This window comes from Penicillium verrucosum, assembly GCF_028828655.1.
Source record: "Penicillium verrucosum strain IBT 35672 chromosome Unknown utg000001l_segment0_segment0, whole genome shotgun sequence".
NCBI classification, from domain to species: Eukaryota; Fungi; Ascomycota; class Eurotiomycetes; order Eurotiales; family Aspergillaceae; genus Penicillium; species Penicillium verrucosum.
Genome location: NW_026643210.1, coordinates 7,420,940 through 7,433,655, shown reverse-complemented (window position 1 = coordinate 7,433,655; position 12,716 = coordinate 7,420,940). Strand labels below are relative to the sequence as shown.

The window sequence follows — 12,716 nt, the reverse complement described above, 5'->3', positions numbered from 1 at the left end:
CCCCTAGGGAGCCCAAAGGAAGCGCCAATATAACCTTGTGCCCCACTTAGTGCTTGTTCCGGTCCCACGTGAACTCATAGTCTAGTTGTGCACGGGTGCATATTAGTCGCACTATATGGCTACTACATCGTACCTGGAATAAGCAATTCGGACCCTTCACCATTTCTATCCCTATACATTAATGCCCATGGTACTATAAGAAATGGCATAATGAACAACCCCGTTTCTGCAGCCCATGCATGTCGCCCAGAATAACAGCGGAACAACGAATGTCACTCTGGTTCCTTCACAGATTGAAGCTAACTTTTGATAAAGTGATCGCCCTAGCACACCTTTGGAGCGTGGTTGGAGTTCACGGTGTCAGGATAGGACGTGGGGGTGAATATGCTGTCAGCATGTCCCTTAGTGCTAGCTGGTACGTAGCATAATAGGACTCACGCTAGGGTTTCTTTTGGTTTAATTTATTGTATTATTTATCTATTTGTTCAGCTTCATTTATTGTTAGATGTTTCTTCCGCTTAGTCAATCTATTTCTTCACCATCAATGCATAATTATATAGGTTTTGCCTGCGACCTGTATTGGCTGGGATTATATATTCTTTATAGTACTGGTGCGTTCCCTACCTCCGGCAATATTGACGTCGAACCCATGCACACAACCGTTGTATATCCTACCAATATATGACCAAGTTTTTTGATTAATACTTGGAAAACCTGGGCAACATCGTTGGTTCATAGAAGTCCCTCATCTATACAACATATGGAGTATCAGGATTGGATTCCCTGTTCACTCCAACCGTGCTAGTTGGAAGTATCTCAGGTCTACTGTCTTATCTGACTGAATTTGGACCAATGACAGAATCACACTCGCTTATTATTCTAATTAACTAAGTGATGTGGCGAATTCGGTCAAGGATTCACAATAGCCCTGGAGCTGACGAGATCACACAGTAGTGGGATTATGGGGGTGTGTACCTATGTAGGTAGGGAAAATTCCGCTCTTCACCTCGTTTCCTATTCCCTTTTTGGTATTTTATGCGTCTCATGCTGTGCAGGGGGTAGCCTGTTACCCCTGTTTTTGCATGTACTTTTGTCCGTTTGCCCAGGCCAAGATATGCAACCTCAGGCGCCAACACTGCAACTCTTTTTCCCTTTGCGCGATCTACCACTCCCCTCCAACCCCTCCCAGTCAAGGTCTTGAGTAGTCCAGAGGGAAATTCCTTTTAAGGTTCCGACCGCCATTTGGAGTCGAATGAAGCTTGTCTGAATGAATGTCTGATTTGTTTTGTCCTCCCACTCCACGCCTCCGTCATGTACTCCACTTTCTCCGCCAACTTCAATTCCACGATCGACGCCTCCCGTCACAGATCAGCCGCGCCTGTTACAGCTCCACGACCAAAGCGCAGCCAGGTCGCTCGGGCCTGCGACTGGTGTCGGCTCAATCGCGTCAGATGCGATGACAAGCAACCATGTCAGAACTGCCTGAATCGAGGAGGCTCTTGCAGCAACACAAAGCCACAGGAGGCCACCTCGCTCCCGGCTGCAAACCGGTAGGAAGCCAACCTACATCTCCATCAGGATCACACCGGAGTGCAAATGGCCCGCTGATCCGTATCGATAGAGAGATGCAACGGTTACGAAATAAAGTCAAAGACCTTCAGGATCAGATCGCGAAACTCAAAGATGGAGCGCAAATTCAAGCACAGACGAGTTTCGCGACACCACCTGTGTCGGATGCTGCCCACACCTCGTTCGATTTTGCAGAGCTCACCAATACCACAGAAGGATGGCAAGGCCTCCAGCAGACAGGGCAGATTTACTATGGGCCCCTGTCGTCCTCATATTTTGTCTCACGAATCAGTCGCTATCTCTCCCAAGCACTCGACCAGCCAATAGAAGATTCAAAACTAGAAGCATGCATCGCACGCTTTCATTATATTGCCCCAACCCATCATCCGTCTCGATGGGACACAAGCTCGGCTAGCCAGGCGGATCAGCTTCCAGATGGAACCGAGGAGGCCGAGGACCTGACCCGGTCACAAGAGGAACACTTTCTCACTCTGCTCTGGCAGTCCTTTCATTGTGTATATCCCATCCTCGATGAACGCGAGTTTCAGCAATATTATGACTCATTATGGTCAAGTTCAACGGATGGAATGTCTTCCCGGAAGTCATCAGCCTTAGTCGATGTGCTGTTGGCAGTCTGTATGCAGTACAGCAGCACATTCTTCGTCAGCGATGACAACCAGCAGGGAGATTCGGACGCTGGATGGCAGGCCAAGCACGCGAATCTAGTCAGTCTAACTTACTACCAGAGGGCCCAGAGGCTGCTGCAGAGTGAGCTCGAAAATCCAACCACCATGGTCGTGCAGAGCCACATCTATTCGATTGTGTACTTGTACAACACCTCCCTTTTGAATACGGCGCATATTAACCTGGGAGCCACCCTGCGAATCGCCCACGCGCTGCGGCTGCATATCCGCCCGCTGGACGGGGCCTCCCCCGAACACCAGGAGTTGCAGCGCCGAATTTGGTGGACGCTCTATCGGATTGACAGCCAGCTCTCAATGACCTTGGGTCGGCCGCCACTCATTCAGATGTCGCATGTGAGCTGCGGGCTACCCGGAGATGATCGCGAGCATGCCGAGCTATCTGGCACAGTTCTTCTCACGAATCATGAGGATATCAGCTGGCTTAGCTTCCATGTCCAGTGCACGAAGCTCATATTTCTCGTCCAGGGTGTGCAGACAGCATTGCACCGGAAATGCTCCCAGTTGCTGAACGGGGATAAAGTTAAGGATCTATATGATGACCCGCGCCTCCTAGAGGCTTTGGCCGAGTCTCTCGGACAGGAGATGACGGCCATTCATAACTGGGTTCAAAATGTGCCACAGTCACTATGTAATCCTCGCAAGGGGGCGGGGAGCCATTCTCCACCAATCGGGATGCGCTGAATCTGTCTCCGTATAGCCCGCTCTGGATGCAGCGCCAATGCCTCCTTCTGGAGCTCCAGTACCACCATCTTGTCATATCGACGCTGCGGCCCTTTATCCGATTCCCCCTGTGAGCTCCTCAGTGACCCCACTGACTGACGGTTACAATATATCCTGTCTGAATCATGCCATGGCGATCACCAGTATCCTAAACCAAGTGCTCTCCGAGACAGATCTGCTGCGCGGCTGGTCACCCATCTTCCAGTACCAGTGGGATGCCATCCTGTGTACCCTGGGATTTGTTCTCGCCAACCCAGTCTGCCCACCGGCCCCTTCTGCCCGCAAGTCGCTGCAGACGGCGATTCGCACGCTGGATCTAGTGAGTGATCACTTCGTGGCAGCCAAAAATGCGACGGAGGTCGTGCGCGAAGTCAGTTGCCAGGCCGATCGACTCATCAAAAAGGTCCAACAAGGTCTCACCCGGAGGCGTGTCAGCCAGGCCGTGTCTACCAGGGCCCAGAATCCTAGGCCGCCGTCAAACCAAACCACACCTCTCACCCCCGGCCAACCTGAGTTCCGGTCCAACCCACTCAAGCGGGAGCTGCCACCGACCACCCCGGAGGTATCACACCACCAGCGAATGCCTAACTTTGAAGCACGCATGCACTTAATGGAGATGATGCCTATTGGATCATTACCAGAACTATCTCCTTCTTTAGGGTCGGCAGAGACTCTGTCGATGCCCTCAGTCACGTCTGCTGACATGGTCATCGGCACTGAAGCCCAATGGCTGCATGCGAGTGCGATGATCATGGATTCCTGGACCACCAACTCATGACTAACCTTTCACTTTTTTATTCACTGTTGACTTTTGCGCTGATTTTACATTTTGTCCGACTTAGAGTACCATCGTGTCTAACTCTGATCCCATACATAGTATCTAACCAGCAGCGGGCCCTGCTAGGTGGAGAGAAACGGAAACATAAACTAGATTGATCCCTGATTTATAGTACATATTTACGTGTATACACGGCCCTCTGCTTTATTAAATTAGAACCTGGAGTATATATTACCGTTACACAATTCAATTTTCTGATACTTCGCTTTAAACGTTTCACCCTTCACTGTAAAAACGTAACTTGAATCATCAGTTTGATAGATATGTACACATGTCAAGGGATATATGCTCAATCCAGAAAGCACGACGTAGTGTCAATATTGCCAGTATCGCGACGGACAATCATACGTAAGTACTTCTGATCAGGACAGTAAATCAAGGCGACGCATCTAGTCTGGAAATTAATCATTCATAAGGTTCAGCAATATGGCTATGAATTTGCTCACCGGCATCGCGATATTTGCGTGTCCATCTGCTTATTGCGTTCAATTTCACCATGGCTCTGGTAATGACCTCTCTATCCGAAATGAGCCGTCATTGATGGGGGGTGGACTATGCTCTGCTGCGGCCCCAACGTCAAAAGCCAATAGCTTGGTGGCGCTTATAGCCCAGGTCTACAATCGGCAATTCGGCTGCTACAGCAGTCCCAGGACTCTTTGACATTTCTAAGGTTTCCGACCTTAAATCTTGGAAACGATTAGAAATTCCCAGTGCCGATCCATAGACCCACTTTATTTGATTTTATATATGGGCCCCACCTGGCCATCTCTGCAAATGATTGGATGAGCTCGGGAACTCCCGAGGTCCCCACTAGGTAGGATTCCCAAAGGAGATCGGAGTTGGTTAGGTAGTCAAATGGTAGATTATGCGTTATGCCTGCATTGGCCAGCCACGAATTGGAACCAGTCTGGTCACTTCTGTACGGAGTACGGAGTATTGTCTTCTGTATCCTATGTAGACAATGTGTCACGACTATAGGTTAAGTTATATCGATTTCTTAATTATTGTGAAATATTGTCATCTTGTAACGTAAATTCAGCTTTGAGTCCAGTCCACGGGTGTCCCGGTGACGTAGTGAGCTATTGCCACGTCATACTTCTTCCGGGCTGTGCATTCTTTTGCCTAAGAAACCTGGCAGCCTTGAACGTACGTAAGCGGGCTGCCGGCCCTTCGCAACATAAAGGCTCAGGCTACCACGCCGAAACGGTTTGCTTTCTTCGCCCAACATGCAAATATTGAATTTGCCGAATAAGATTGTGGCATTGATAGCTGAATTCCTTGATGACGAGTATTGCATCAACGCACTTCTCCAGACATGTAGAAGGTTTTCCTACTGCTTGATCCTTCCCTCTACAAATTCAACGTACGCTACTCGTAAGCCTGTGCTCTCGAATAGGCCCCGAAAATGGCTACGAAGCAACTACACGATATATACTAGAAGCTGGAGCTTCCCCGAATGCCACTTACTACGAAGAGTGGCTTCCGATGGCGCTCGCTTGTATTCATGGACATGAAGTCGTTGTGCGTTTGTTGCTTGACCATGGAGTTGATCCAAATTCAACTAAAAGCTGGCTTCGAGACCCTTCAATTGAAGTCCAGAGCGACGATGAAGGCTGCCCCTTGATACTAGCGGCTGGTCGTCGCCATGAAAATGTTGTTCGGCTCTTAATTTCTTACGGGGTCTCTCCTGATATCCGTTGTGAGGGTATCCACGGGCTTGATATTTCACCCCTTTCAATAGCAGCAAGACAAGGTCATCTATCGATTGTCAAACTCCTCGTCTCCCTCGGTTGCGATGTTCATATCAAGGGCTGGTCTGGGTCAAGTACTCTCGCCGACGCGGCCTATACAGGCCATTGCGGGGTTGTTCAGTTTTTACTAGAGACATACCCTACTCTAGAGTCTCCTCAAATCGCAAGTGAAGCCCTATTAAGGGCAGCCGAGGAAGGCCACTTGGAGACAGTCGAGTTTCTCCTAGAGTATGGGATGGCCCCGATACCAACTATGGTAGGCCGGCCTCTAGGTCCATTGATTAGGGCTACACAACGTGAACACTATGTAGTAGTTGATCGACTTCAGAGGTCTACACGGTGAGCCTGATGATGATACCCATAGGCAGCTACTCCTAACTAGCGCTGCATGCGGCTGGGAAGACCTAGTTAAGGAGTTGCTTCAGCGAGGCTGCTCGCCCGATTTTCTTCACCCCCAGACTATGGTATGGAGCATTAAAGAAAAGCTCTCGGAACCGATATCTCTTTCTTTCCCAAAACACCCATCGCCTTTAGCGTTGGCAGCCCACCGAGGTCATCATAGGGCTGTCGAGCTTCTACTCAATTCCGAATCATTGCTAAGTAGAAGAGAACCAACCCCGCTCCTTTTAGCAATTGACGGCTCCTACAAGGGGATTGTCAATGCGATTTTAAACCGGGGTGCAAATCCGAATCATCAAACCCAAAACAAGGTGCCAGTGCTTTTCAAAGCTGTTCAAACGCCGGAAATACTTCAATTATTGCTCGATCGTAGAGCAGACCCTAGAATAAATGCAACTTATGGCGTGGATACGGATCATCATAAGTCAATTTTCGCGAGGGCGTTAAGAACTAGAAGTCTCACCGCGGTACATATTCTACACCGGACGGCTTCATTCACACAACCTCCATACGTCGAGGGCTCTTATCCTATGTTGTTGCTTGAGGCGGCCGCTGAAGGCGGAGCATTGTCACTGTAATATCTTCTTGTTAGCAACTATCAAGTTGTGCCAGGGAGTCACGAAGTTGGGAGGGCGCTACGTATTATACTACCTCGGGCAGATACGGCCTCATTGACTCTTCTGTTCGAGAGAGGACTAGTCGGCAACTTGATCACAATCGACGATGAAAGTCTAATAGAGTTGGTAGATTCACCAAGCGGAGGCTTGGGTGCTATGGCTTCTACTCTGGATATGCTTATGGCACATGGAATTAACGTCGAAGGAGAGTCCAGGTCCCCTCTCCATGATAGTATTATTTACAGGAAGGCGACGAATTTATCGCAACTATTATTGGATCGAGGGGCCGACCCTCTCCGAACTCGTGGAAGTTATGGCACCGCTCCTTTGGGCGAGGCAGCGAGGCATGGGAATAGGGATTTAATGCGAATTATGCTGAAAAGTCTGGAACAGCAAAACATTTCACTTGAAGAAATGCAACCGAAATTGGCTGAAGCAGAGATGTGGGCACAGATAGCCAAAGAAGAATGTTTGATAGAAGACGATGTGCGACCACTTTTACGCCGTTTCTACTGGCGAAAGAAGTATCAAGACATGCCAAGATTCTAGGCTGAGAAGGCCTAGAAATCCGAATCTGATTTCGGCGGGCGCTCTGTACGTGGTTGCATCCTGCTTGCTGCCTCGTCGTCGGTTCTAAGATCGTTTCACAGGGAGGAGGAGCACCGATGGCAGATGGAATACCGGCTTTGGGTCCGTCACTGGGGTGTATTTGGCAATGGGGTTTCTTGTCTTCTTGTCCTTTTCGGTCGGGGTAAGCCTCTAGGTGTATGCTTCGCTTCTTTTTGTTTATAAAAGATAATTTAGGTTGAAGGGGATTCTGGATAATGCAAACCTCTGAAATGGGGTCGATTCTAGCTGTACACAAGAGGCTATTGGACGAGTGTTGGGACGAAACTATATTGCTAACCTTGGAATAATCTAATGATTATTCATAAAGCACAGCACGGGCATAGTAGTAAAACGACTCGCTTGCAGACGTATCATCCAGGAAACTATCGATGTATGGTCTATATGTCTGTGAATGCTAAATTGGGACTTTGTAAGCCTCACTTAGGCATGTCCTAAGAGCTTCGTATTCCATCTAACACCCAGACAATCCGAATCTATGGCCGTCCTCCTGGATGTCGCAGTCATTCCTCCTAACCTCTGTGTCAGACATGGATTCTCACTACCAGATGACCATGAAATCCACCCTCCAGATAGAGGGTTCCAGTCTTACGGGTGTACTCGTTCATAATATCAGAGCCTCAAAGAATGCACTTGTTTGGGGATTGTGAAGAGCCCTAGTTTGAGATATCAAATCCCTTCCCTTCAATGGTCACAGCTAACTCTAGAATCGTCCCTCTCGGTATATTCGAGCGAATTCTACACTGAAAAAAGGTCAATGTTTCCCTAAGTGAAATATTAGCTGGGGCATACTCCTTTGTCCGATGAGTAACATTATTATGTACCTTGGCATGAACCCCTCGCCTTCGATCTACCCCACACTCATCTCCATATTCTAAAGAAATCCAAGGGCCAAAGGAATCAACTCGGATAGATCTCATTGACTATGGAACCATTCGTGCTATCGCTCCTAGTATTGTTACCAGTCATCGTGCTCGTGCAATATGCCTTCACCTACGGTCATCGGATTAGCACCATGCCCACCGGTGAGTCTTCGGCTTCAGATTGACTGAGAGTGGATTTACTCATCTGGCGTAGGTCCACCTACTCTACCCTTTATTGGAAACATTCACCAGATCACCAAGAAATACACCCATATCAAGTATGTGCAATGACCGCCCCATTTTCCTTTGAAGCACGCAGGGAATTCTCACTGCCATTATCTTGCGAGGTTCAGATTCACCGAATGGGCCGCCCAGTATGGCGGGTTATATATGCTGAAGATCGGAAATGGCAATATGGCCGTCATCACCGATCGCCGACTAGTCAAAGAAGTCCTCGATCGCAAGAGTGGCATCTACAGCCATCGGCCCCATTCTTTTGTCTCGCACGATCTCATCACCAAGGGCAATCACCTATTGGTCATGCATTATGGCGACCAGTGGCGCACCTTCCGACGACTGGTTCACCAGCATTTCATGGAGACGATGGTGGATAGCCACCAAACCAAAATTGTCAACGCCGAAGCTATACAGCTCGTGCGAGACTACATGATCAGCCCGGAGCACCATATGGCCCATCCCAAGCGGTACAGTAACAGTATCACTAACTCGATCGGTATGTCTCCCATAATGGATGCACTGTAGTAACAATCCCTAAAACCCTATCACAGTATTCGGAATCCGCACGGCCAACCGGAAGGGATCAAACATGCGACGGCTTTACAAACTCATGGAGGAATGGTCGGAAGTCATGGAAACCGGCGCAACACCACCAGTAGACTTATTCCCATGGTTGAAACTGCTGCCACAGTGGTTGTTTAACAACTATATCAACCGGGCCAAGTCCATCGGTGTGCAGATGGAGACCCTCTACGTCCACATCTTGAATAAGGTGATCAAGCGTCGGGAAGAGGGCCGCAACAATGGCACCTTCATGGACAAGGTCTTGGATAGCCAGGAGAAACATAATCTCCCCTGGCACCAACTAGCTTTTATCGGCGGCGTTCTGATGGAAGGCGGTTCGGATACTACCTCCAGTCTAACCCTGGCTATCGTGCAAGCGTTGATCCAGAACCCCGATGTCCAGCGAAAGGCGCATGCTGAGATTGATGCTGTGGTCGGCCACAATCGGTCGCCTGTTTGGGGGACTTTGAGCGACTTCCTTATATCAACATGATTGTCAAGGAAGGTCACCGGTGGAGGCCTATACTTCCACTCTGTTTTCCTCATGCACTAGGAGAAGGCAAGGCCATCTTTTTCTTCTTTTCTTTCACGTTCTTTCTTTCGAATTTGATCATCTTCTAACCTCTGTATCAGACGACTGGGTCGATGGTAAATTCCTCCCCAAAGGCACAACAGTCGTGGTCAACACGTGGGGAATTCACATGGATCCGTCCCAACCCGATGATCCAACCGCTTTCATCCCCGAGCGCTTTGCCAACCATCCTCATTTGGCTCCAGACTATGTGCCGGGGACATGGGAACGTCGCGACCACTACGGCTACGGCGTTGGGCGCCGGATTTGTCCTGGCATCCACCTTGCCGAGCGCAACATGTTCCTAGCCATTGCTAAACTGGTGTGGGCATTCGATTTCCAGCCGGGAGAGGGCTCGGTGGATAGTGATCCGGTGAGTGGGTATCATAATGGCTTCCTTTACTGTGCCAAAGATTATCCTTGTCGACCTGTGGTACGCAACGAGATCATTCGGGCTACGATTGAGAGGGAATATGCCACTGCGACGACGGATGTGTTTTCTATGTTCACTGAGGGATAGTTGATGGCCAGGACAGACGAATTGAAATAATTGGAGCCGCGGTTAGGGAAGAGAACGATCGGGTGTTGTCCTTGCCTTTTTTTGTTGCTCAAGTACTCGATAGTTATCCTCGACCTGGTTTACTATTCCTTTCACGACTGAATTTTACTCTGCTTTGTCTTTCAACATAGCTGATGGAGTGCCTTGGGCACGTGGTTCTTTCTTTATTTAGGTCCCTATATACAGTTTTGATGGATGTGGGGGCTGCATAAAGCAGGGAACAATCGCTGGGTGTTAATTTATCAAATCTCCTTCACTTTCGTCCTTCTTCCTTGATCCCATCTGTAATAGAAATCCGGTCTCAGCCACATGACAACAAAAAGAGAAATGCCGTAAATCGCCCCCATAATCGCCGAACCAATCGCTTCATCCATCACAGTTGTACTAACTAGCAACCAGCATAGGCTCAACATCCAGTAGATGAGACAGATCCAATTCTTTTTCTTGCCTCGGAAAAACAAAGTGAAATTGAGTCCAACGAAGAAATAGAATGGTATACTCATCCCTACAGACATGAAAATCCCCCCGGGAGACCCATGGCTGTAACGATGGAATAGCTGTGGCAACAGCCGTTAGCAATCGGGACACCGAAGCTCTTCAAAGTGATGGTAACTGACCAGACAACAAAAAAAGCAAACAGAAGACGCCACCAGGTTCTTCCACGGCCCAACGCTTGCAGGAACGCTCGAATGAAACTTCCAATGACAAGGGGTACAAGTATTGTGCCAACCATAAGCGGCATGGCAATTTCGAAGAAGTTTACCAAAGACCATGCTTGGTTAACTCCGGAGTCCACGATCTTGGAATTGGAGATGGTGAACTTTTCCGGATTGGTTGTATCAATCAAGGTGGTATTGCGCCAAGATGGTTGAATTTGCGTGAATTGGTCAATATTCATACCCAGAAAGCTCTAGAATCGAATGAATTAGAACAACAGAGTCAAGTGAGCTGCGTCAAGAACTCACAGTCACGAATGCAAGCGGCAAGTACAGTGCGGCGAGAATTCCTAAGATTGTCGTACGACGTATTTGGACAAAATCCAATTGCTCGCGAATGTCTCGACACACACGGGGTATTCTTTGCAATGAGGACACAAGTTCATCATGAAGGTAATCTAGATCATTCATGGACATTTCAAGCTCATTGATCAGACTTGCCTCATCTTCAGTGCGAGGCCCTTGAATCAAGTTAACTTGGTCGAGCAGCACCTGGAGGGTACGTCGATTTTCTCGACTGCAATCTTTTGCGACGTTGTGGCAGTCTTGTAGGTGTCGAAGATATTGCATCTTGCTTCCAGAGGGACGAAGCCGCCCTTCGTAAACCTAAGCAAGTTAGTCCAAGGACGCACAGGCTTCCTTGTTGCGGATGGTAGCGCTCACCATATAATTGATATCGTCGCATGCCTTGGTCAGAAAAGTGACGAGCTCATCGGCGGTCTTAGCACACGCAACTTGAGAGAGCCGCATTATATACGGAAGACCGGGAACATCATGCTGTAAAACCTGGGGGAGAACGTCGCGTCGTAACTCCGTTAGGGTGCTATGAGAGTTCACAACCACAACTGCCCGCCGCATCTGCTCGTATTGTATCGACGTTGAAACAACATCCAAGGTCTTCACTTGGGGATGTCTTCCATATGGCCGAAACACATAAACTGAAAGGTCCGTTGCGTAGTACGGAGCATTAATCCATTTAAATGTATACTTTAATGGCATCTGGACGGAGCCTTCTATTTGCGATATGTTACCTTTGATACCTCGTTAGTACATGAATAGGATGTTGCATGGGCCAGGTACTATACGTTGAGATGGTAAATTTGGTTGCCATGGCGGAAGAGAAAGCTCCTTTGCACATACGCTGTCCATAATTTTATTCACTGTTTCATCACTCAATCCCCATTGGCTTTGAAGAATTCGGATGACCATTTGGGTCGGAACGGAATAAGCTTGTTGAAACCGATCATGACTGACAAGGAAGATTCTGTGAATAAATGAAAAGGCATGGCCAAGATGCGTGGTGTCGGAGGTAACGAGGCAGATTTCCAACCCATTCTCGTTTTTCTCTGCAGAAGAGCGTAACCGATCGAAGCACGTAGACCAAGTATCATATTTCTCAGATACAAGTTCGTCCACATCGGTCGCTTTATACGTGAAGGTCTGGTCAACTAGGCCTAGGTTAGGTCGTCGAGCGATTTTGCGGTAGTTTTTCCGAAGAGATTCGTCGCCGGGCATGGCCTCAAATAATATATCCCAATTGGAAGCGCGTCGGAACTAGGCGTGGTTGGTTATTATCATTATAAAACAGCAGTTAAAGGGTAACAGCTCACAGCAACTCTGGCATTAGCGGCTATTTTTCCAGCCAGTTTTTGATTCTTTCGCTGAAAGAACCAGCTTTGCGTTTGAGTAGACATGTCTTCCAAGTCGATATCTGTGTTCGCACGAGACAACCTAATAGGTTCTGTCATGGTGGGCGAATATTCTATGTCAAGTAACTTCTCCTGTCGCACTTTGGTGAAAAGAGGTCCGTAGAATCTACCAGGCTGATCTGGACATGGGGACAGAATTGAAGGCTGCACTGGTAATCAATATATCCCGCTAGGACCTATGTTGTAGTTAGTTGTATACGCACATTGTTTCGAGGGGGTTAAGTTATGGCGTGTCCATAAAAAAGCACGCTGATCCCAGCCGAACGTAGAAC

The 12,716-nt window shown here is 48.4% G+C and overlaps 3 protein-coding genes across 3 annotated transcripts; 2 read left to right on the top strand and 1 right to left on the bottom strand.

Moving 5' to 3' along the window:
• Positions 1–1,311: 1,311 nt before the first annotated feature.
• On the top strand, positions 1,312–3,771 carry N7516_002754 (Zn(II)2Cys6 transcription factor; the record flags this gene model as incomplete). The annotated part of the gene is made up of 3 exons (XM_057215474.1): positions 1,312–1,550; positions 1,622–2,885; positions 2,971–3,771. The coding sequence occupies 3 exons, from the start codon at positions 1,312–1,314 to the stop codon at positions 3,769–3,771; spliced, it is 2,304 nt and encodes a 767-aa protein (XP_057077357.1).
• A 4,379-nt stretch (positions 3,772–8,150) lies between these two features.
• N7516_002753 (cytochrome P450) lies at positions 8,151–9,980 on the top strand (the record flags this gene model as incomplete). The annotated part of the gene is made up of 5 exons (XM_057215473.1): positions 8,151–8,250; positions 8,303–8,366; positions 8,442–8,821; positions 8,877–9,336; positions 9,443–9,980. The coding sequence occupies 5 exons, from the start codon at positions 8,151–8,153 to the stop codon at positions 9,978–9,980; spliced, it is 1,542 nt and encodes a 513-aa protein (XP_057077356.1).
• Positions 9,981–10,524: 544 nt separating this feature from the next.
• On the bottom strand, positions 10,525–12,250 carry N7516_002752 (uncharacterized protein; the record flags this gene model as incomplete). Its single annotated transcript, XM_057215472.1, has 4 exons — positions 10,525–10,929; positions 10,985–11,341; positions 11,399–11,748; positions 11,821–12,250. 4 exons carry the CDS (start codon positions 12,248–12,250, stop codon positions 10,525–10,527), a joined length of 1,542 nt encoding a protein of 513 aa, XP_057077355.1.
• Between the last annotated feature and the right edge of the window lie 466 nt (positions 12,251–12,716).